This window comes from Leuresthes tenuis, unplaced genomic scaffold (assembly GCF_036924035.1).
Source record: "Leuresthes tenuis unplaced genomic scaffold, fLeuTen1.0.hap1 SCAF_20, whole genome shotgun sequence".
Lineage (NCBI taxonomy): Eukaryota > Metazoa > Chordata > Actinopteri > Atheriniformes > Atherinopsidae > Leuresthes > Leuresthes tenuis.
In genome coordinates, this window is record NW_027325374.1 from 11,637,932 (window position 1) to 11,661,808 (window position 23,877).

General features: G+C 41.3%; 1 protein-coding gene across 1 annotated transcript in view; it reads right to left on the reverse strand.

The window, feature by feature from the left end:
* Positions 1-23,608, reverse strand: part of LOC140278158 (integrin beta-3-like) — a 48,222-nt gene extending 24,614 nt beyond the window's left edge. Inside the window, exons 1-4 of the mRNA XM_072373095.1 lie at positions 23,409-23,608; positions 22,322-22,407; positions 21,640-21,844; positions 21,215-21,467 (exon numbers count right to left, since the gene is read on the reverse strand). Of these exons, the coding sequence (XP_072229196.1) occupies positions 21,215-21,467; positions 21,640-21,844; positions 22,322-22,407; positions 23,409-23,481 (617 nt within the window). The 5' untranslated portion in view covers positions 23,482-23,608. The remainder of the gene's footprint in view (positions 1-21,214; positions 21,468-21,639; positions 21,845-22,321; positions 22,408-23,408) is intronic.
* Positions 23,609-23,877: the final 269 nt, after the last annotated feature.

A 23,877-nucleotide genomic window follows, 5' to 3' on the forward strand; every position in this document is an offset into this window, starting at 1 on the left:
ATTTTTACTAAATATAGCGCCCCCTATAGGTCAAAGATCACTATAATTCTTGGGACTGTTTGGGATCGAGTTATAAATATGTGTTATAAGTTTGATGTCAAAAGATTAAACTGTTGCTGAGATATGGCCTCACATCCTTTTTGGCGTAGTCGCCGCCAAATTTGATTGGTTATTGTGGGTGAACAAAGTCGAAATTGAAAAATCCGCTTCCTAACTTTTGTGCGGATTCGTCCAAAGATAGTCTGTGCCAATTTTCATGAGAATCGGTTAAAATGTGTGAACGAAGAATCCTTTTGAAGGTTTTCAACAAAATCCAAGATGGCGGAAAATCTAGTCAGACGGAAAATGACGTCATAGGGTGCGTTGGAATCGTCATGATCCAAGGATTCCAACGATGCCTTGTTTTTGAAATTTGGATCAACGAGTCAAAAGTTATTTAGCTGAATGGGCTTCAAACTTTGACATGTTGGTGGCGCTAGAGAGTTTAGAATTTGGGCACGAAATTTGTTGAATTTGCTAATGGGAATGTGCTAAATAGATGTGCCAAATTTCACAACTTTTTACCATTGCGTTAATGGGGCTGCCATAGACTTCAATTGCAGCGGAAAGTAGATCAATAATAATAGGAATACCAGCTAAAACAATAGGGTTCTGCAGCTTCGCTGCTAGACCCCTAAATATAGCTGCAAGCAGCGATGGCGGGGTCTAGCAGAATAGCAGGTAAGCCTGCGGCTGCTCAGGAAGGCATTTTGAGTACATAGACCAAGTTTGGTGTTTGAGATGAACTCGTCTTCATCCAGGGATTCCAACGGTACCTCATTTGTCCAATTTGAACCAACGGCTCCAAAGTTATGAGCAAAATGCATGTTTGCTACTTATAGCGCCCCCTCTGGGTGGACGTTCACCAGACTTCTTGGGCCTCTTACAGACTTGATCATGAGTCTGTGTTAGAAGTTTGATGTCAAAAGAGCAAATGGTTGCTGAGATACGGCCTCACGTCCTGTTTGGCGCATCATTGCTGAATTTGATTGGCTGCTACGGGCAAACGGAAACGAAATAAAAAAATCAACATGATAGATCTTGTGAGGCTTGGTCTGAACATTCTATATGTCAAATCCCGTGGAAAGCAGACAATCTGGGTGACCTGTAATGCGTTTTGAAGGTTTTTGATATAATTCAAAATGGCGGACAATCCAAGATGGCGCGCATGACGTCATGAGATTTATTGACCTTGGCTATATCCAGGGACTCCAACGGTACCTGATTTGTGATATTTGGACAAACAGGTGTAAAGTTATGAGCAAAAATGCATTTTTGCTAAATATAGCGCCACCTATAGGTCAAAGATCACTAAAATTCGTAGGCCTGTTAAGGATCGAGTTATGAGTCAGTGTCATAAGTTTGATGTCAAAAGACCAACCGGTTGCTGAGATATGGCCTCACGTCCTTTTTGGCGTTGTCGCCGTTAACTTTGATTGGTTGTAATGGGTGAACAAAGTCGAAATTGAAAAATCCGCTTCGTATCCTTTGTGCGGATTCGTCCAAAGATACTGTGTGCCAATTTTCATGAGAATTGGTCAAAATTTGTGACCTGTGAAACTTTTTGAAGGTTTTCAACAAAATCCAAGATGGCGGAAAATCTAGTTAGACGGAAAATGACGTCATAGGGTGCGTTGGACTCGTCATGATCCAAGGATTCCAACGATACCTTGTTTTTGAAATTTGGATCAATGAGTCAAAAGTTATTTAGCTGAATGGGCTTCAAACTTTGACGTGTTGGTGGCGCTAGAGAGTTTTGAATTTGGGCACGAAATTTGTTGAATTTGCTAATGGGACTGTCCTAATTAGATGTGCCAAATTTCACAACTTTTTACCATTGCGTTAATGGGGCTGCCATAGACTTCAATTGCAGCGGAAAGTAGAAGAATAATAAGAAAAGCTACTAAAACAATAGGGTTCTGCAGCTTCGCTGCTAGACCCCTAATAATAAGAAAAGCTAGTAAAACAATAGGGTTCTGCAGCTTCGCTGCTAGACCCCTAAATATAGCTGCAAGCAGCGATGGCGGGGTCTAGCAGAACAGCAGGTAAGCCTGCGGCTGCTCAGGAAGGCATTATGAGTACATAGACCAAGTTTGGTGTTTGAGATGAACTCGTCTTCATCCAGGGATTCCAACGGTACCTCATTTGTCCAATTTGAACCAACGGCTCCAAAGCTATGAGCAAAATGCAGTTTTTCTACTTATTGCGCCCCCACTGGGTGGAAGTGCACCAGACTTCTTGGGCTTCATACAGACTTGGTCATGAGTCTGTGTTAGAAGTTTGATGTCAAAAGATTAAATGGTTGCTGAGATATGGCCTCACGTCCTATTTGGCGTGTCAGCGCTGAGTTTGATTGGCTGCTACGGGCAAACGGTAGCGAATTTAAAAATTCAAGGTGATACCTCTTGTGAGGCTTAGTCTGAAGATTCTATGTGTCAAGTCCCATGGAATTCAGACAATCTGGGTGACCTGTAATGCATTTTGAAGGTTTTTGACATATTTCAAAATGGCGGACATTCCAAGATGGTGCGAATGACGTCATAGGGTTGGTTGACCTCGGATATATCCACGAAATACAACGGTACCTCATTTGTGAAATTTGGAAAAACGGGTTTAAAGTTATGAGCAAAAATGCATTTTTGCTAAATATAGCGCCCCCTATAGGTCAAAGATCACTATAATTCTTGGGACTGTTTGGGATCGAGTTATAAATATGTGTTATAAGTTTGATGTCAAAAGATTAAACTGTTGCTGAGATATGGCCTCACGTCCTTTTTGGCGTAGTCGCCGCCAAATTTGATTGGTTATTGTGGGTGAACAAAGTCGAAATTGAAAAATCCGCTTCCTAACTTTTGTGCGGATTCGTCCAAAGATAGTCTGTGCCAATTTTCATGAGAATCGGTTAAAATGTGTGAACGAAGAATCCTTTTGAAGGTTTTCAACAAAATCCAAGATGGCGGAAAATCTAGTCAGACGGAAAATGACGTCATAGGGTGCGTTGGAATCGTCATGATCCAAGGATTCCAACGATGCCTTGTTTTTGAAATTTGGATCAACGAGTCAAAAGTTATTTAGCTGAATGGGCTTCAAACTTTGACATGTTGGTGGCGCTAGAGAGTTTAGAATTTGGGCACGAAATTTGTTGAATTTGCTAATGGGAATGTGCTAAATAGATGTGCCAAATTTCACAACTTTTTACCATTGCGTTAATGGGGCTGCCATAGACTTCAATTGCAGCGGAAAGTAGATCAATAAATATAGCTGCAAGCAGCGATGGCGGGGTCTAGCAGAATAGCAGGTAAGCCTGCGGCTGCTCAGGAAGGCATCATGAGTCCATAGACCAAGTTTGGTGATTGAGATGAACTCGTCTTCATCCAGGGATTCCAACGGTACCTCATTTGTCCAATTTGAACCAACGGCTCCAAAGCTATGAGCAAAATGCAGTTTTTCTACTTATAGCGCCCCCTCTGGGTGGACGTTCACCAGACTTCTTGGGCCTCTTACAGACTTGGTCATGAGTCTGTGTTAGAAGTTTGATGTCAAAAGATCAAATGGTTGCTAAGATATGGCCTCACGTCCTGTTTAGCGCGTCATCGCTGAGTTTGATTGGCTGCTACGGGCAAAGGGAAACAAAATAAAAAATTCCTCATGATAGCTCTTGTGAGGCTTGGTCTGAACATTCTATATGTCAAGTCCCGTGGAAATCAGACAATCTGGGTGACCTGTAATGCGTTTTGAATGTTTTTGATATAATTCAAAATGGCAGACAATTAAAGATGGCGCACATGACGTCATAGTATTGGTTGACCTCGGATATATTCAGGGATTACAACGGTACCTGATATGTGAAATTTGGACAAACGGGTCCAAAGTTATGAGCAAAAATGCATTTTTGCTAAATATAGCACCCCCTATAGGTCAAAGATCACTATAATTCTTGGGACTGTTTGGGATCGAGTTATGAATATGTGTTATAAGTTTGATGTCAAAAGATTAAACTGTTGCTGAGATATGGCCTCACGTCTTTTTTGGCGTAGTCGCCGCCAACTTTGAATTGATGTAGCTAAATAACAAAGTCGAAATTGAAAAATCCATCTCCTAACTTTTGTGCGGATTGGTCTAAAGATACTATGTGCCAATTTTCATGAGATTTGGTCAAAATTTGTGACCTGTGAAAATTTTTTAAGGTTTTCAACAAAATCCAAGATGGCGGAAAATCTAGTCAGACGGAAAATGACGTCATAGGGTGCGTTGGACTCGTCATAATCCAAGGATTCCAACGATGCCTTGTTTTTGAAATTTGGATCAACGAGTCAAAAGTTATTTAGCTGAATGAGCTTCAAACTTTGACATGTTGGTGGCGCTAGAGAGTTTTGAATTTGGGCACGAAATTTGTTGAATTTGCTAATGGGAATGTGCTAAATAGATGTGCCAAATTTCACAACTTTTTACCATTGCGTTAATGGGGCTGCCATAGACTTCAATGGTGGCGGAAAGTAGAAGAATAATAAATATAGCTGCAAGCAGCGATACGGGGTCTAGCAGAATAGCAGGTAAGCCTGCGGCTGCTCAGAAAGGCATCGTGAGTCCATAGACCAAGTTTGGTGTTTGAAATGAACTCGTCTTCATCCAGGGATTCCAACGGTACCTCATTTGTCCAATTTGAACCAACGGCTCCAAAGCTATGAGCAAAATGCAGTTTTTCTACTTATAGCGCCCCCTCTGGGTGGACGTTCACCAGACTTCTTGGGCCTCTTAAAGACTTGGTCATGAGTCTGTGTTAGAAGTTTGATGTCAAAAGAGCAAATGGTTGCTGAGATATGGCCTCACGTCCTGTTTGGCGCGTAATCGCTGAGTTTGATTGGCTGCTACGGGCAAAGGGAAACTAAATAAAAGATTCCACATGAAAGCTCTTGTGAGGCTTGGTCTGAAGATTCTATGTGTCAAGTCCCGTGGAAATCAGACAATCTGGGTGACCTTTAATGCATTTTGAAGGTTTTTGACATAATTCAAAATGGCGGACAATCAAAAATGGCGTGAATGACGTCATAGGATTGGTTGACCTCGGCTATATTCAGGGATTCCAGCTTTACCTCATTTGTGAAATTTGGACCAAGGGGTCGAAAGATATGAGCAAAAATGCATTTTTGCTAAAAATAGCGCCACCTATAGGTCAAATATCACTATAATTCTTTGGCCTCTTCGGGATTGAGTTATGAGTCTGTGGTATAAGTTTGATATTAAAAGACCAACCGGTTGCTGAGATATGGCCTCACGTATTTTTTGGCGTTGTCGCCGTTAACTTTGATTGGTTGTATTGGGTGAACAAAGTCGAAATTTAAAAATCTGCTTCGTATCCTTTGTGCGGATTCGTCCGAAGATACTGTGTACCAATTTTCATGAGAATTGGTCAAAATCTGTCACCTGTGAAACTTTTTGAAGGTTTTCAACAAAATCCAAGATGGCGGAAAATCTAGTTAGACGGAAAATGACGTCATAGGGTGCGTTGGACTCGTCATGATCCAAGGATTCCAGCGATATGTTGTTTTTGAAATTTGGATCAACGAGTCAAAAGTTATTTAGCTGAATGGGCTTCAAACTTTGACATGTTGGTGGCGCTAGAGAGTTTTGAATTTGGGCACGAAATTTGTTGAATTTGCTAATGGGACTGTCCTAATTAGATGTGCCAAATTTCACAACTTTTTACCATTGCGTTAATGGGGCTGCCATAGACTTCAATTGCAGCGGAAAGTAGATCAATAATAATAATAGGAAAAGCTAGTAAAACAATAGGGTTCTGCAGCTTCGCTGCTAGACCCCTAATAAGAAAAAATATAGCTGCAAGCAGCGATGGCGGGGTCTAGCAGAATAGCAGGTAAGCCTGCGGCTGCTCAGGAAGGCATCATGAGTCCATAGACCAAGTTTGGTGATTGAGATGAACTCGTCTTCATCCAGGGATTCCAACGGTACCTCATTTGTCCAATTTGAACCAACGGCTCCAAAGCTATGAGCAAAATGCAGTTTTTCTACTTATAGCGCCCCCTCTGGGTGGACGTTCACCAGACTTCTTGGGCCTCTTACAGACTTGGTCATGAGTCTGTGTTAGAAGTTTGATGTCAAAAGATCAAATGGTTGCTAAGATATGGCCTCACGTCCTGTTTAGCGCGTCATCGCTGAATTTGATTGGCTGCTACGGGCAAAGCGAAACAAAATAAAAAATTCCTCATGATAGCTCTTGTGAGGCTTGGTCTGAACATTCTATATGTCAAGTCCCGTGGAAATCAGACAATCTGGGTGACCTGTAATGCGTTTTGAATGTTTTTGATATAATTCAAAATGGCAGACAATTAAAGATGGCGCACATGACGTCATAGTATTGGTTGACCTCGGATATATTCAGGGATTACAACGGTACCTCATATGTGAAATTTGGACAAACGGGTCCAAAGTTATGAGCAAAAATGCATTTTTGCTAAATATAGCGCCCCCTATAGGTCAAAGATCACTATAATTGTTGGGACTGTTTGGGATCGAGTTATGAATATGTGTTATAAGTTTGATGTCAAAAGATTAAACTGTTGCTGAGATATGGCCTCACGTCCTTTTTGGCGTAGTCGCCGCCAACTTTGAATTGATGTAGCTAAATAACAAAGTCGAAATTGAAAAATCCATCTCCTAACTTTTGTGCGGATTGGTCTAAAGATACTATGTGCCAATTTTCATGAGATTTGGTCAAAATTTGTGACCTGTGAAAATTTTTTAAGGTTTTCAACAAAATCCAAGATGGCGGAAAATCTAGTCAGACGGAAAATGACGTCATAGGGTGCGTTGGACTCGTCATAATCCAAGGATTCCAACGATGCCTTGTTTTTGAAATTTGGATCAACGAGTCAAAAGTTATTTAGCTGAATGAGCTTCAAACTTTGACATGTTGGTGGCGCTAGAGAGTTTTGAATTTGGGCACGAAATTTGTTGAATTTGCTAATGGGAATGTGCTAAATAGATGTGCCAAATTTCACAACTTTTTACCATTGCGTTAATGGGGCTGCCATAGACTTCAATGGTGGCGGAAAGTAGAAGAATAATAAATATAGCTGCAAGCAGCGATACGGGGTCTAGCAGAATAGCAGGTAAGCCTGCGGCTGCTCAGAAAGGCATCATGAGTCCATAGACCAAGTTTGGTGATTGAGATGAACTCGTCTTCATCCAGGGATTCCAACGGTACCTCATTTGTCCAATTTGAACCAACGGCTCCAAAGCTATGAGCAAAATGCAGTTTTTGTACTTATAGCGCCCCCTCTGGGTGGAAGTTCCCCAGACTTCTTGGGCTTCTTACAGACTTGATCATGAGTCTGTGTTAGAAGTTTGATGTCAAAAGAGCAAATGGTTGCTGAGATATGGCCTCACGTCCCGTTTGGCGCGTCATTGTTGAGTTTGATTGGCTGCTACGGGCAAAGGGAAACGAAATAAAAAAATCAACATGATAGATCTTGTGAGGCTTGGTCTGAACATTCTATATGTCAAGTCCCGTGGAAAGCAGACAATCTGGGTGACCTGTAATGCGTTTTGAAGGTTTTTGACATAATTCAAAATGGCGGACAATCCAAGTTGGCGCGAATGACGTCATAGGATTCGTTGACCTCGGCTATATCCACGGATTACAATGGTACGTCATTTATGACATTTGGACAAACGTGTCCAAAGATATGAGCAAAAATGCATTTTTTCGAAATATAGCGCCACCTATAGGTCAAAGGTTTCCAAAATTCTTGGGCCTTTTTACAATCAAGTTATAAATATGTGTTATGAGTTTGATGTAAAAAGATTAAATTGTTGATGAGATATAGCCTCACGTTCTTTTTGGCGTAGTCGCCGCTAACTTTGATTGGTTGTAGTTAGTGAACAAAGTCGAAATTGAAGAAAAAAACGAGCAACTTTTGTGCGGATTGGTCCAAAGATAATCTGTGCCAATTTTCATGAGAATTGGTCAAAATTTGTGACCTGTGAAAATTTTTTAAGGTTTTCAACAAAATCCAAGATGGCGGAAAATCTAGTTAGACGGAAAATGACGTCATAGGGTGCGTTGGAATCGTCATGATCCAAGGATTCCAACGATATCTTGTTTTTGAAATTTGGATCAACGAGTCAAAAGTTATTTAGCTGAATGGGCTTCAAATTTTGACATGTTGGTGGCGCTAGAGAGTTTTGAATTTGGGCACGAAATTTGTTGAATTTGCTAATGGGACTGTCCTAATTAGATGTGCCAAATTTCACAACTTTTTACCATTGCGTTAATGGGGCTGCCATAGACTTCAATTGCAGCGGAAAGTAGATCAATAATAATAATAGGAAAAACTACTAAAACAATAGGGTTCTGCAGCTTCGCTGCTAGACCCCTAAATATAGCTGCAAGCAGCGATGGCGGGGTCTAGCAGAATAGCAGGTAAGCCTGCGGCTGCTCAGGAAGGCATTATGAGTACATAGACCAAGTTTGGTGTTTGAGATGAACTCGTCTTCATCCAGGGATTCCAACGGTACCTCATTTGTCCAATTTGAACCAACGGCTCCAAAGTTATGAGCAAAATGCATGTTTGCTACTTATAGCGCCCCCACTGGGTGGACGTTCACCAGACTTCTTGGGCCTCTTAAAGACTTGGTCATGAGTCTGTGTTATAAGTTTGATGTCAAAAGATTAAATGGTTGCTGAGATATGGCCTCACGTCCTGTTTGGGGCGTCATTGCTGAGTTCGATCGGCTGCTACGGGCAAACGGAAGCGAATTTAAAAATTTCACATGATAGCTCTTGTGGGGCATGGTCTGAAGACTCTATATGTCAAGTCCCGTGGAAATCAGACAATCTGGGTGACCTGTAATGCGTTTTGAAGGTTTTTGACATAATTCAAAATGGCGGATAATCCGAGATGGCGCGAATGACGTCATAGGATTCGTTGACCTCGGCTATATCCACGGATTACAACGGTACCTCATTTGTGAAATTTGGACAAACGGGTCCAAAGATATGCTCAAAAATGCATTTTTGCTAAATATAGCGCCACCTATAGGTCAAAGATAACCACAATTCTTGGGCCTGTTAGGGATTGAGTTATGAGTCTGTGATATAAGTTTGATGTCAATAGACCAATTGGTTGCTGAGATATGGCCTCACGTCCTTTTTGGCGTAGTCGCCGCCAACTTTGATTGGTTATTGTGGGTGAACAAAGTTGAAATTGAAAAATCCGCTTCCTAACTTTTGTGCGGATTCGTCCAAAGATACTCTCTGCTAATTTTCATGAGAATCGGTTAAAATTTGTGAACGAAGTTTCCTTTTGAAGGTTTTCAACAAAATCCAAGATGGCGGAAAATCTAGTCAGACGGAAAATGACGTCATAGGGTGCGTTGAACTCGTCATGATCCAAGGATTCCAACGATACCTTGTTTTTGAAATTTGGACCAACGAGTCAAAAGTTATTTAGCTGAATGTGCTTCAAACTTTGACATGTTGGTGGCGCTAGAGAGTTTTGAATTTGGGTTCCAAATTTGTTGAATTTGCTAATGGGACTGTCCTAAATAGATGTGCCAAATTTCACAACTTTTTACCATTGCGTTAATGGGGCTGCCATAGACTTCAATGGTGGCGGAAAGTAGAAGAATAATAATAATAAGAAAAACTACTAAAACAATAGGGTTCTGCAGCTTCGCTGCTAGACCCCTAAATATAGCTGCAAGCAGCGATGGCGGGGTCTAGCAGAACAGCAGGTAAGCCTGCGGCTGCTCAGGAGGGCATCATGAGTCCATAGACCAAGTTTGGTATTTCAGATGAACTTGTCTTCATCCAGGGATTCCAACGGTACCTCATTTGTCCAATTTGAACCAACGGCTCCAAAGCTATGAGCAAAATGCAGGTTTTCTACTTATAGCGCCCCCACTGGGTGGAAGTGCACCAGACTTCTTGGGCTTCATACAGACTTGGTCATGAGTCTGTGTTAGAAGTTTGATGTCAAAAGATTAAATGGTTGCTGAGATATGGCCTCACGTCCTGTTTGGCGCGTCATCGCTGAGTTTGATTGGCTGCTACGGGCAAACGGTAGCGAATTAAAAAATACCACTTGAAAGCTAATGTGAGGCTCAGTCTGAAAATTCTATATGTCAAGTCCCGTGGAAATCAGACAATCTGGGTGACCTGTAATGCGTTTTGAAGGTTTTTGATATAATTCAAAATGGCGGACAATTAGAGATGGCGCACATGACGTCATAGGATTGGTTGACCTCGGATATATCCAGGGATTACAGCGGTACCTCATATGTGAAATTTGGACAAACGGGTCCAAAGATATGCTCAAAAATGCATTTTTGCTAAATATAGCGCCACCTATAGGTCAAAGATAGCCACAATTCTTGGGCCAGTTAGGGATTGAGTTATGAGTCTGTGATATAAGTTTGATGTCAATAGACCAACTGGTTGCTGAGATATGGCCTCACGTCCTTTTTGGCGTAGTCGCCGCCAAATTTGATTGGTTATTGTGGGTGAACAAAGTCGAAATTGAAAAATCCGCTTCCTAACTTTTGTGCGGATTCGTCCAAAGATACTGTGTGCAAATTTTCATGAGAATCGGTTAAAATGTGTGAACGAAGAATCCTTTTGAAGGTTTTCAACAAAATCCAAGATGGCGGAAAATCTAGTCAGACGGAAAATGACGTCATAGGGTGCGTTGGAATCGTCATGATCCAAGGATTCCAACGATGCCTTGTTTTTTAAATTTGGATCAACGAGTCAAAAGTTATTTAGCTGAATGGGCTTCAAACTTTGACATGTTGGTGGCGCTAGAGAGTTTTGAGTTTGGTCACCAAATTTGTTGAATTTGCTAATGGGATTGTCCTAAAGATATGGGCCAAATTTCACAACTTTTTACCATTGCGTTAATGGGGCTGCCATAGACTTCAATGGTGGCGGAAAGTAGAAGAATAATAAGAAAAGCTACTAAAACAATAGGGTTCTGCAGCTTCGCTGCTAGACCCCTAAATATAGCTGCAAGCAGCGATGGCGGGGTCTAGCAGAATAGCAGGTAAGCCTGCGGCCGCTCAGGAAGGCGTCATGAGTCCATAGACCAAGTTTGGTGTTTGAAATGAACTCGTCTTCATCCAGGGATTCCAACGGTACCTCATTTGTCCAATTTGAACCAACGGCTCCAAAGCTATGAGCAAAATGCAGTTTTTCTACTTATAGCGCCCCCTCTGGGTGGAAGTGCACCAGACTTCTTGGGCTTCTTACAGACTTGGTCATGAGTCTGTGTTAGAAGTTTGATGTCAAAAGAGCAAATGGTTCCTGAGATATGGCCTCACGTCCTGTTTGGCGCGTCATCGCTGAGTTTGATTGGCTGCTACGGGCAAACGGTAGCGAATAAAAAAATACCACTTGAAAGCTCATGTGAGGCTTAGTCTGAAAATTCTATATGTCAAGTCCCGTGGAAATCAGACAATCTGGGTGACCTGTAATGTGTTTTGAAGGTTATTGATATAATTCAAAATGGCGGACAATTAAAGATGGCGCACATGACGTCATAGGATTGGTTGACCTTGGATATATCCAGGGATTACAGCGGTACCTCATATGTGAAATTTGGACAAACGGGTCCAAAGATATGCTCAAAAATGCATTTTTGCTAAATATAGCGCCACCTATAGGTCAAAGATAACCACAATTCTTGGGCCTGTTAGGGATTGAGTTATGAGTCTGTGATATAAGTTTGATGTCAATAGACCAATTGGTTGCTGAGATATGGCCTCACGTCCTTTTTGGCGTAGTCGCCGCCAACTTTGATTGGTTATTGTGGGTGAACAAAGTCGAAATTGAAAAATCCGCTTCCTAACTTTTGTGCGGATTCGTCCAAAGATACTCTCTGCTAATTTTCATGAGAATCGGTTAAAATTTGTGAACGAAGTTTCCTTTTGAAGGTTTTCAACAAAATCCAAGATGGCGGAAAATCTAGTCAGACGGAAAATGACGTCATAGGGTGCGTTGAACTCGTCATGATCCAAGGATTCCAACGATACCTTGTTTTTGAAATTTGGACCAACGAGTCAAAAGTTATTTAGCTGAATGTGCTTCAAACTTTGACATGTTGGTGGCGCTAGAGAGTTTTGAATTTGGGTTCCAAATTTGTTGAATTTGCTAATGGGACTGTCCTAAATAGATGTGCCAAATTTCACAACTTTTTACCATTGCGTTAATGGGGCTGCCATAGACTTCAATGGTGGCGGAAAGTAGAAGAATAATAAATATAGCTGCAAGCAGCGATGGCGGGGTCTAGCAGAACAGCAGGTAAGCCTGCGGCTGCTCAGGAGGGCATCATGAGTCCATAGACCAAGTTTGGTATTTCAGATGAACTCGTCTTCATCCAGGGATTCCAACGGTACCTCATTTGTCCAATTTGAACCAACGGCTCCAAAGCTATGAGCAAAATGCAGTTTTTCTACTTATAGCGCCTCCACTGGGTGGAAGTGCACCAGACTTCTTGGGCTTCATACAGACTTGGTCATGAGTCTGTATTAGAAGTTTGATGTCAAAAGATTAAATGGTTGGTGAGATATGGCCTCACGTCCTGTTTGGCGCGTCATCGCTGAGTTTGATTGACTGCTACGGGTAAACGGAATCGAATGTAAAAATACCACTCAAAAGCTCATGTGAGGCTCAGTTTGAAGATTCTATATGTCAAGTCCCGTGGAAATCAGACAATCTGGGTGACCTGTAATGCGTTTTGGAGGTTTTTGACATAATTCAAAATGGCGGCAAATCCAAGATGGCGCGAATGACGTCATAGTATTGGTTGACCTCGGATATATTCAGGGATTACAACGGTACCTCATTTGTGAAATTTGGACAAACGGGTCCAAAGATATGAGCAAAAATGCATTTTTGCTAAATATAGCGCCACCTATAGGTCAAAGGTCTCCAAAATTCTTGGGCCTCTTCAATATTGAGTTATAAATATGTGTTATGAGTTTGATGTCAATAGATTAAACTGTTGCTGAGATATGGCCTCACGTCCATTTTGGCGTTGTCGCCGCCAAATTTGATTGGTTATAATGGGTGAACAAAGTTGAAATTGAAAAATCCGCTTCCTAACTTTTGTGCGGATTCGTCCAAAGATACTCTGTGCTAATTTTCACGAGAATCGGTCAAAATATGTGAACGAAGAATCCTTTTGAAGGTTTTCAACAAAATCCAAGATGGCGGAAAATCTAGTCAGACGGAAAATGACGTCATAGGGTGCGTTGGACTCGTCATGATCCAAGGATTCCAACGATACGTTGTTTTTGAAATTTGGATCAACGAGTCAAAAGTTATTTAGCTGAATGGGCTTCAAACTTTGACATGTTGGTGGCGCTAGAGAGTTTTGAATTTGGGCACGAAATTTGTTGAATTTGCTAATGGGACTGTCCTAAAGATATGGGCCAAATTTCACAACTTTTTACCATTGCGTTAATGGGGCTGCCATAGACTTCAATGGTGGCGGAAAGTAGAAGAATAATAAGAAAAGCTACTAAAACAATAGGGTTCTGCAGCTTCGCTGCTAGACCCCTAAATATAGCTGCAAGCAGCGATACGGGGTCTAGCAGAACAGCAGGCAAGCCTGCGGCTGCTCAGGAGGACATCATGAGTCCATAGACCAAGTTTGGTGTTTGAGATGAACTCGTCTTCATCCAGGGATTCCAACGGTATCTCATTTGTCCAATTTGAACCAAAGGCTCCAAAGCTATGAGCAAAATGCAGTTTTTGTACTTATAGCGCCCCCACTGGGTGGAAGTGCACCAGACTTCTTGGGCTTCATACAGACTTGGTCATGAGTCTGTGTTAGAAGTTTGATGTCAAAAGATTAAATGGTTGCTGAGATATGGCCTCACGTCCTGTTTGGCGCGTCATCGCTGAATTTGATTGGTTGCTACGGGCAAACGGAAATGAATATAAAAATTTCACATGATAGCTCTTGTGAGGCTTGTTCTGAAGATTCTATATGTCAAGTTCCGTGAAAATCAGACAATCTGGGTGACCTGTAATGCGTTTTGAAGGTTTTTGATATAATTCAAAATGGCGGACAATCCAAGATGGCGCGAATGACGTCATAGAATTCGTTTACCTCCGCTCTATCTACGGATTACAACGGTACCTCATTTGTGAAATTTGGACCAAGGGGTCGAAAGTTATGAGCAAAAATGCATTTTTGCTAAATACAGCGCCACCTATAGGTCAAAGGTTTCCAAAATTGTTGGGCCTTTTCAAGATTGCGTTATGAATATGTGTTATGAGTTTGATGTCAAAAGATTAAACTGTTGCTGAGATATGGCCTCACGTCCTTTTTGGCGTAGTCGCCGCCAACTTTGATTGATTATTGTGGGTGAACAAAGTCGAAATTGAAAAATCCGCTTCCTAACTTTTGTGCGGATTTGTCCAAAGATAATCTGTGCTAATTTTCATGAGAATCGGTTAAAATTTGTGAACGAAGAATCCTTTTGAAGGTTTTCAACAAAATCCAAGATGGCGGAAAATCTAGTCAGACGGAAAATGACGTCATAGGGTGCGTTGGACTCGTCACGATCCAAGGATTCCAACGATACCTTGTTTTTTAAATTTGGATCAACGAGTCAAAAGTTATTTAGCTGAATGGGCTTCAAACTTTGACATGTTGGTGGCGCTAGAGAGTTTTGAATTTGGGTTCCAAATTTGTTGAATTTGCTAATGGGATTGTCCTAAAGATATGGGCCAAATTTCACAACTTTTTACCATTGCGTTAATGGGGCTGCCATAGACTTCAATGGTGGCGGAAAGTAGAAGAATAATAAGAAAAGCTACTAAAACAATAGGGTTCTGCAGCTTCGCTGCTAGACCCCTAAATATAGCTGCAAGCAGCGATACGGGGTCTAGCAGAACAGCAGGCAAGCCTGCGGCTGCTCAGGAGGACATCATGAGTCCATAGACCAAGTTTGGTGTTTGAGATGAACTCGTCTTCATCCAGGGATTCCAACGGTATCTCATTTGTCCAATTTGAACCAAAGGCTCCAAAGCTATGAGCAAAATGCAGTTTTTGTACTTACAGCGCCCCCACTGGGTGGAAGTGTACCAGACTTCTTGGGCTTCATACAGACTTGGTCATGAGTCTGTGTTAGAAGTTTGATGTCAAAAGATTAAATGGTTGCTGAGATATGGCCTCACGTCCTGTTTGGCGCGTCATCGCTGAATTTGATTGGTTGCTACGGGCAAACGGAAGTGAATATAAAAATCAACATGATAGCTCTTGTGAGGCTTGGTCTGAAGATTCTATATGTAAAGTTCCGTGGAAATCAGACAATCTGGGTGACCTGTAATGCGTTTTGAAGGTTTTTGATATAATTCAAAATGGCGGACAATCCAAGATGGCGCGAATGACGTCATAGAATTCGTTTACCTCCGCTATATCTACGGATTACAACGGTACCTCATATGTGAAATTTGGACAAACGGGTCGAAAGTTATGAGCAAAAATGCATTTTTGCTAAATATAGCGCCACCTATAGGTCAAAGGTTTCCAAAATTGTTGGGCCTTTTCAAGATCGAGTTATGAATATGTGTTATGAGGTTGATGTCAAAAGATTAAACTGTTGCTGAGATATGGCCTCACGTCCTTTTTGGCGTAGTCGCCGCCAACTTTGATTGGTTATTGTGGGTGAACAAAGTCGAAATTGAAAAATCCGCTTCCTAACTTTTGTGCGGATTCGTCCAAAGATAATCTGTGCTAATTTTCATGAGAATCGGTTAAAATTTGTGAACGAAGAATCCTTTTGAAGGTTTTCAACAAAATCCAAGATGGCGGAAAATCTAGTCAGACGGAAAATGACGTCATAGGGTGCGTTGGACTCGTCATGATCCAAGGATTCCAACGATACCTTGTTTTTTAAATTTGGATCAACGAGTCAAAAGTTATTTAGCTGAATGGGCTTCAAACTTTGACATGTTGGTGGCGCTAGAGAGTTTTGAATTTGGGTTCCAAATTTGTTGAATTTGCTAATGGGACTGTCCTAATTAGATGTGCCAAATTTCACAACTTTTTACCATTGCGTTAATGGGGCTGCCATAGACTTCAATGGTGGCGGAAAGTAGAAGAATAATAATAATAATAATAAATATAGCTGCAAGCAGCGATGGCGGGGTCTAGCAGAACAGCAGATAAGCCTGCGGATGCTCAGGAAGGCATCATGAGTCCATAGACCAAGTTTGGTGTTTGAGATTAACTCGTCTTCATCCAGGGATTCCAACGGTATTGGTCATTTGTCCAATTTGAACCAACGGCTCCAAAGTTATGAGCAAAATGCATGTTTGCTACTTATAGCGCCCCCTCTGAGTTGAAGTTCACCAGACTTCTTGGGCCTCTTAAAGGCTTGATCATGAGTCTGTGTTATAAGTTTGATGTCAACAGATTAAATGGTTGCTGAGATATGGCCTCACGTCCTGTTTGGCGCGTCATCGCTGAGTTTGATTGGCTGCTACGGGCAAAGGGAAACGAAATAAAAAAATCCACATGATAGCTTTTGTGAGGCTCGGTCTGAACATTCTATATGTCAAGTCCCGTGGAAATCAGACAATCTGGGTGACCTGTAATGCGTTTTGAAGGTTTTTGACATAATTCAAAATGGCGGACAGTCCAAGATGGCGCGAATGACGTCATAGGATTCATTGACCTCGGCTATATCCATGGATTACAACGGTACCTCATTTGTGAAATTTGGACCAAGGGGTCGAAAGTTATGAGCAAAAATGCATTTTTGCTAAATATAGCGCCCCCTATAGGTCAAAGATCACTATAATTCTTGGGACTGTTTGGGATCGAGTTATGAATATGTGTTATAAGTTTGATGTCAAAAGATTAAATTGTTGCTGAGATATGGCCTCACGTCCTTTTTGGCGTAGTCGCCGCCAACTTTGATTTGATGTAGCTAATTAACAAAGTCGAAATTGAAAAATCCATCTCCTAACTTTTGTGCGGATTGGTCCAAAGATACTATGTGCCAATTTTCATGAGATTTGGTCGAAATTTCTGACCTGTGAAAATTTTTTAAGGTTTTCAACAAAATCCAAGATGGCGGAAAATCTAGTCAGACGGAAAATGACGTCATAGGGTGCGTTGGACTCGTCATGATCCAAGGATTCCAACAATACCTTGTTTTTGAAATTCGGACACATGAGTCAAAAGTTATTTAGCTGAATGTGCTTCAAACTTTGACGTGTTGGGGGCGCTAGAGAGTTTAGAATTTGGGCACCAAAATTGTTGAGTTTGCTAATGGGATGGTCCTAAAAATATGGGCCAAATTTCACAACTTTTTACCATTGCGTTAATGGGGCTGCCATAGACTTCAATTGCAGCGGAAAGTAGATCAATAATAATAGGAATACCAGCTAAAACAATAGGGTTCTGCAGCTTCGCTGCTAGACCCCTAATAAGAAAAGCTACTAAAACAATAGGGTTCTGCAGCTTCGCTGCTAGACCCCTAACTACTAAAACAATAGGGTTCTGCAGCTTCGCTGCTAGACCCCTAATAATAGGAATACCAGCTAAAACAATAGGGTTCTGCAGCTTCGCTGCTAGACCCCTAAATATAGCTGCAAGCAGCGATACGGGGTCTAGCAGAATAGCAGGTAAGCCTGCGGCTGCTCAGGAAGGCATCATGAGTCCATAGACCAAGTTTGGTGTTTGAAATGAACTCGTCTTCATCCAGGGATTCCAACGGTACCTCATTTGTCCAATTTGAACAGACGGCTCCAAAGCTATGAGCAAAATGCAGTTTGTCTACTTATAGCGCCTCCACTGGGTGGAAGTGCAACAGACTTCTTGGGCCTCTTAAAGACTTGATCATGAGTCTGTGTTATAAGTTTGATGTCAAAAGATCAAATGGTTGCTGAGATATGGCCTCACGTCCTGTTTGGCGCGTCATCGCTGAGTTTGATTGGCTGCTACAGGCAAACGGAAGCAAATTAAAAAATTCCACCTAATAGCTCTTGTGAAGCTTGGTCTGAAGATTCTATCAGTCAAGTCCCGTGGAAATCAGACAATCTGGGTGACCTGTAATGCGTTTTGAAGGTTTTTGATACAATTCAAAATGGCGGACAATCCAAGATGGCGCGAATGACGTCCTAGGGTGTGTTGACCTCGGATATATCCACGGATTACAACGGTACCTCATTTGTGAAATTTGGACAAACGGGTCCATTGTTATGAGCAAAAATGAATTTTTGCTAAATATAGCGCCCCCTATATATCAAAGATCACTATAATTCTTGGGCCTGTTCGGGATTGAGTTATGAGTCTTTGGTAAAAGTTTGATGTCATAAGACCAACCGGTTACTGAGATATGGCCTCACGTCCTTTTTGGCGTAGTCGCCGCCAAATTTGATTGGTTATTGTGGGTGAACAAAGTCGAAATTGAAAAATCCGCTTCCTAACTTTTGTGCGGATTTGTCCAAAGATACTGTGTGCCAATTTTCATGAGAATCGGTTAAAATGTGTGAACGAAGAATCCTTTTGAAGGTTTTCAACAAAATCCAAGATGGTGGAAAATCTAGTCAGACGGAAAATGACGTCATAGGGTGCGTTGGAATCGTCATGATCCAAGGATTCCAACGATACCTTGTTTTTGAAATTTGGACCAACGAGTCAAAAGTTATTTAGCTGAATGGGCTTCAAACTTTGACATGTTGGTGGCGCTAGAGAGTTTTGAGTTTGGTCACCAAATTTGTTGAATTTGCTAATGGGATTGTCCTAAAGATATGGGCCAAATTTCACAACTTTTTACCATTGCGTTAATGGGGCTGCCATAGACTTCAATGGTGGCGGAAAGTAGAAGAATAAATATAGCTGCAAGCAGCGATGGCGGGGTCTAGCAGAATAGCAGGTAAGCCTGCGGCTGCTCAGGAAGGCATTATGAGTACATAGACCAAGTTTGGTGTTTGAGATGAACTCGTCTTCATCCAGGGATTCCAACGGTACCTCATTTGTCCAATTTGAACCAACGGCTCCAAAGTTATGAGCAAAATGCATGTTTGCTACTTATAGCGCCTCCTCTGGGTGGACGTTCACCAGACTTCTTGGGCCTCTTACAGACTTGATCATGAGTCTGTGTTAGAAGATTGATGTCAAAAGAGCATATGGTTGCTGAGATATGGCCTCACGTCCTGTTTGGCGCATCATCGCTGAATTTGATTGGCTGCTACGGGCAAACGGAAACGAAATAAAAAAATCAACATGATAGCTCTTGTGAGGCTTGGTCTGAACATTCTATATGTCAAGTCCCGTGGAAATCAGACAATCTGGGTGACCTGTAATGCGTTTTGAAGGTTTTTGATATAATTCAAAATGGCGGACAATCCAAGATGGCGCGCATGACGTCATGAGATTGTTTGACCTCGGCTATATCCAGGGACTCCAACGGTACCTGATTTGTGATATTTGGACAAACAGGTGTAAAGTTATGAGCAAAAATGCATTTTTGCTAAATATAGCGCCACCTATAGGTCAAAGATCACTATAATTCTTGGGCCTGTTAAGGATCGAGTTATGAGTCAGTGTCATAAGTTTTATGTCAAAAGACCAACCGGTTGCTGAGATATGGCCTCACGTCCTTTTTGGCGTTGTTGCCGTTAACTTTGATTGGTTGTAATGGGTGAACAAAGTCGAAATTGAAAAATCCGCTTCGTATCCTTTGTGCGGATTCGTCCAAAGATACTGTGTGCCAATTTTCATGAGAATTGGTCAAAATTTGTGACCTGTGAAACTTTTTGAAGGTTTTCAACAAAATCCAAGATGGCGGAAAATCTAGTTAGACGGAAAATGACGTCATAGGGTGCGTTGGACTCGTCATGATCCAAGGATTCCAGCGATATGTTGTTTTTGAAATTTGGATCAACGAGTCAAAAGTTATTTAGCTGAATGGGCTTCAAACTTTGACATGTTGGTGGCGCTAGAGAGTTTTGAATTTGGGCACGAAATTTGTTGAATTTGCTAATGGGATGTTCCTGAAGATATAGGCCAAATTTCACAACTTTTTACCATTGCGTTAATGGGGCTGCCATAGACTTCAATTGCAGCGGAAAGTAGAAGAATAATAATAAGAAAAACAGCTAAAACAATAGGGTTCTGCAGCTTCGCTGCTAGACCCCTAATAAGAAAAGCTACTAAAACAATAGGGTTCTGCAGCTTCGCTGCTAGACCCCTAATAAAAGAGAACATACCTTCATTTGTTAACCTCCTCATCTCATGCTATTATTTTTGTGGAGGCAATGTTTATGAATGTCAATCTGTTAAATTACTCAACATTGTGTCAAGTAAATTATTTGACATTCTTACACATATTACCTTTAAAAATAGTCTTCTGAACTGCAAGTTCCACTTTGTACTACTAGACTGAAATTCTACACTTGTCTTATCTTTTATCCAAACATTCCTGCAGGCTGAATCTGGGCAGACAGAGAGTAAACCTAAAGTAAAGGTACCCTTGAGACGTTAAACCACCAAATCAGTTTCAGCGGAGTTCTCGGGTGGAGTTGCTGTACAAGAGTTTGCCTTTGGACACTCTTACTCTGGGTAAATTACCTGAGCAGCTGACTGAGCACCTATTGGAGCCACTGTGAGCCTTTAACAAGTGCTGTGACTCTGCACGTGTTATTATCTGCTGTGTTTAAGATGTTCTCACAAAAATTATATCATACGTATAATGGAGCTACTTCCCAAATGCAGACATAAACAACCTCTGAAATCAACATCGGCGAGTATCTATTACAAATGTACGAATCAAAGTCTGGATTTTAATAAGACGCGTGTACAGACAGCAAAACAGCATCAAAAAAGAGTGGTCCAACATTTTGTGAAACATGCTAGCTTTCACTTAGCCCACCAGGAAATAAGCATATATAATAGAATATCAAATTATGCCTTTAATTATGTCACATTTAGGGAGTTATTTTCCTTTACACTGCAACATGATTTAATCTTATTTCCACTCACTTGTTTCTGAAAAATTCAATTGATCCCGGAGTCACTTCAGCATGAAGTGCATTCATAACAACAGAAAAATCAATGGTATTTTCAACATGGCTTCATAATCTAGGGCTATTGTCGACCTATTTCTGAGGATGGCATGTGTACATCTTTACCTGTAACAGGGGTTCTTCACAGCTTCTTCAGGTGAGACGTACATGTAAGGCGAGAGCGGCTTGTCCACAAAAGCCCCGAAGCCCATGCGCAGGTTGCTAGTGGTGCGGTTCATGGCCTCGGCCAGGCCTTTGCCCAGAGTCCTCAGACGGAAGAGGTCGTCGTTCATGGAGTAGGAAAGATCCATGAGGTAGTAGAGATCTACAGGGTAGTCCTCCACCTGACGCACCTTCACTGTGAAGCGCTTCGCATCATCTGGGAAACATGATACACCTTTTTTTCATGGATCTGCTGGACCTGATATGTTGAAAGTGTTTTCTAAATAAATTCAGTGAGAACATCCAAGCTAATTTCTCACAAGACTTGCATAAAAACAAAAACAATATATCTGATATAAAACCCACAGACTTCAGTGGAGAAGGCTCACCTGGCCTGAGGGTGATGTGCACTTTCTGGGGCTTTATCTGGGTAACATGTTGTGTTGCTCCTGCTGCCTTGTTGCTAAGAGGCCGGTCCTCAATCACCTGTAGTTTGCTTGTTGGAGACTCCAAAGCTGATGGAGCGCAGCCTGCTGCCACCAGATTTGTCTTTAAATCACATCTGGATGAGCTGGTAATTCTATGGCCAAAGTCCTGACAGAAATTCAACACAGAGAAACAGTTTCAATCCGTCTACCTCTGTTTAGAATCACTGTGATTATCAACAAGACTGCTAACTGTAGTGGAGCCTAAATTATTCATTTAATGGTGAAATAATAGGACAGGCAGTGGCCAAAAATGGACAAAGTTTACCCTTAAATAAAAACAACTGACTATTTGTCTATAACAAACTTAAACCAGTTCCTCTCAACAGTGCCAGACCACGAGTTAAAGTCAATAATTTCAAGTAGCCAACCCTTATCTCTACTGCGCTTGTTTTTCTAGAAGAGAAGTGCTCGTTCACAAATTAAAACCCAAACAGGATGAGTCTTTGGGTTTTCATGACTGTAAACAACCGCTCAGAGAGAGCTCTTCCCAACCAGATTACAGCTGGCTGATAAGGAGGCCTGTATAAGCCAGGCTGGCAGAGACTTCATTACCTAAATGTATAGAGACAGAAGAGGAGCTCACCTCTTGCAAGCACCACGCACAGCTGGGGTGCACTGCCAGACATTGCTTGCATGTGCTGGCGCCTCTGGAGGTGCACAAATTTGAGCCTGAAACTGCAAGAAGGAGAATTATTTCTCTGGAACAAGAAACTTTGAATCCTCTTAAAACCTTCTCTGTTCAGAATAATTTAAATGCAATAATTCAAAGTAAGACCTTTTTGCAAATGTATAATTCTAAGACTTTCATTGTTACATTTTTCCACTGCATTCATTTGGGAGTGTAGATACTAGCTCCTTCTTTGAATCAAGATTTTGCAATTAAAAACAAGCCTATATAAAATATTTCAAAGCCCTTTTAACTGAAAAGCAGGTACATGATATGACAGAGATGTTATAACAGACTTGTAAAATGGTTGAATATTCTGCCACATTGGGAAATATGCAAACACAGAAAGGAATTTTCCAACAATACATCATAAACAAATATTACCACAATTGAACAAAACTCCATCAAAGGAAAGTAATGTTCGACACTTCAAACAGAGCCAGGAACTTTCACGTCTTTCACGTGAGGGTCTAACAAGGTTTCTTTCAACATCTTTTAATCTGTCTGAGATCAACATTAACAATGGATAAAAACAGAAATGTGTGACAGATTTTTTTCTACTTCGCTGCCTATCAACCATCATATACTGTGAATAAATCAGATGGGAAATACTTCTTGACCTGACAATGTATGTAAACTGGTTCGAGCTCCATTATCATGTATATTGCTTATTCACTAACATCTGCAATCATATAATGTAAAAAATATTACTTTCTCTTAAGTAGCCTAGACTATAGTTCTATTTATATATAGATGTGTTGGCCCTTAAATGTTTATTTCTCTGGGCATGTAACTCCCATTACATTGTTTTACTTGCATAAGTTTAAAAACTATTCCTCAGAAGCCCAACAAACTTTCTAAAGGCACCGGTACCCTAATAGACATCATTATACAAGGAAAGCATCCTGAGAACATTCTTTTTATGTATGAAATGGTTCCAAATGTTGGTATTCATTTGTCACACATGCTTTGCTTCATGCACAAAACATGAAAACGAGCTCACCTCTAATCGCTGATGTTCCTGTGAAGAACAAAACGCACATCCATAACACCCTCTGCGTCGGGAGGGCACCCATCCTGGTCAGGGCTCTCTGTGAGGACGCAGCCAGTGAGCTCCAGTAGGAGTTGTACAAGTGAAGAGGAACAGGAAAAAAGTCATCTGTAACTCACACAACTCCAAATAGAGTCATGTGTCTAAAAGCCTCCCCACCACTCTCATTCCCGAGCTCACATATTCATACAATTAAACGCAGTGGGCGGAGAAAGCGCAGCGTTATAAACTGAGAGAGCGAAAGGTCTGAGCAGCATACACGTCGCATTATTGACTATAGGCCAAAATTATCGTTGGACGTTATCATTATTGATATATATATATATATATATATATATTCCCTCTTTGATTCTCTGGCATTGATGTCACAGTTTTCTATATCAAATAAGATGTAAAAGGATCAAAAAGAAAAAAGAGCAAG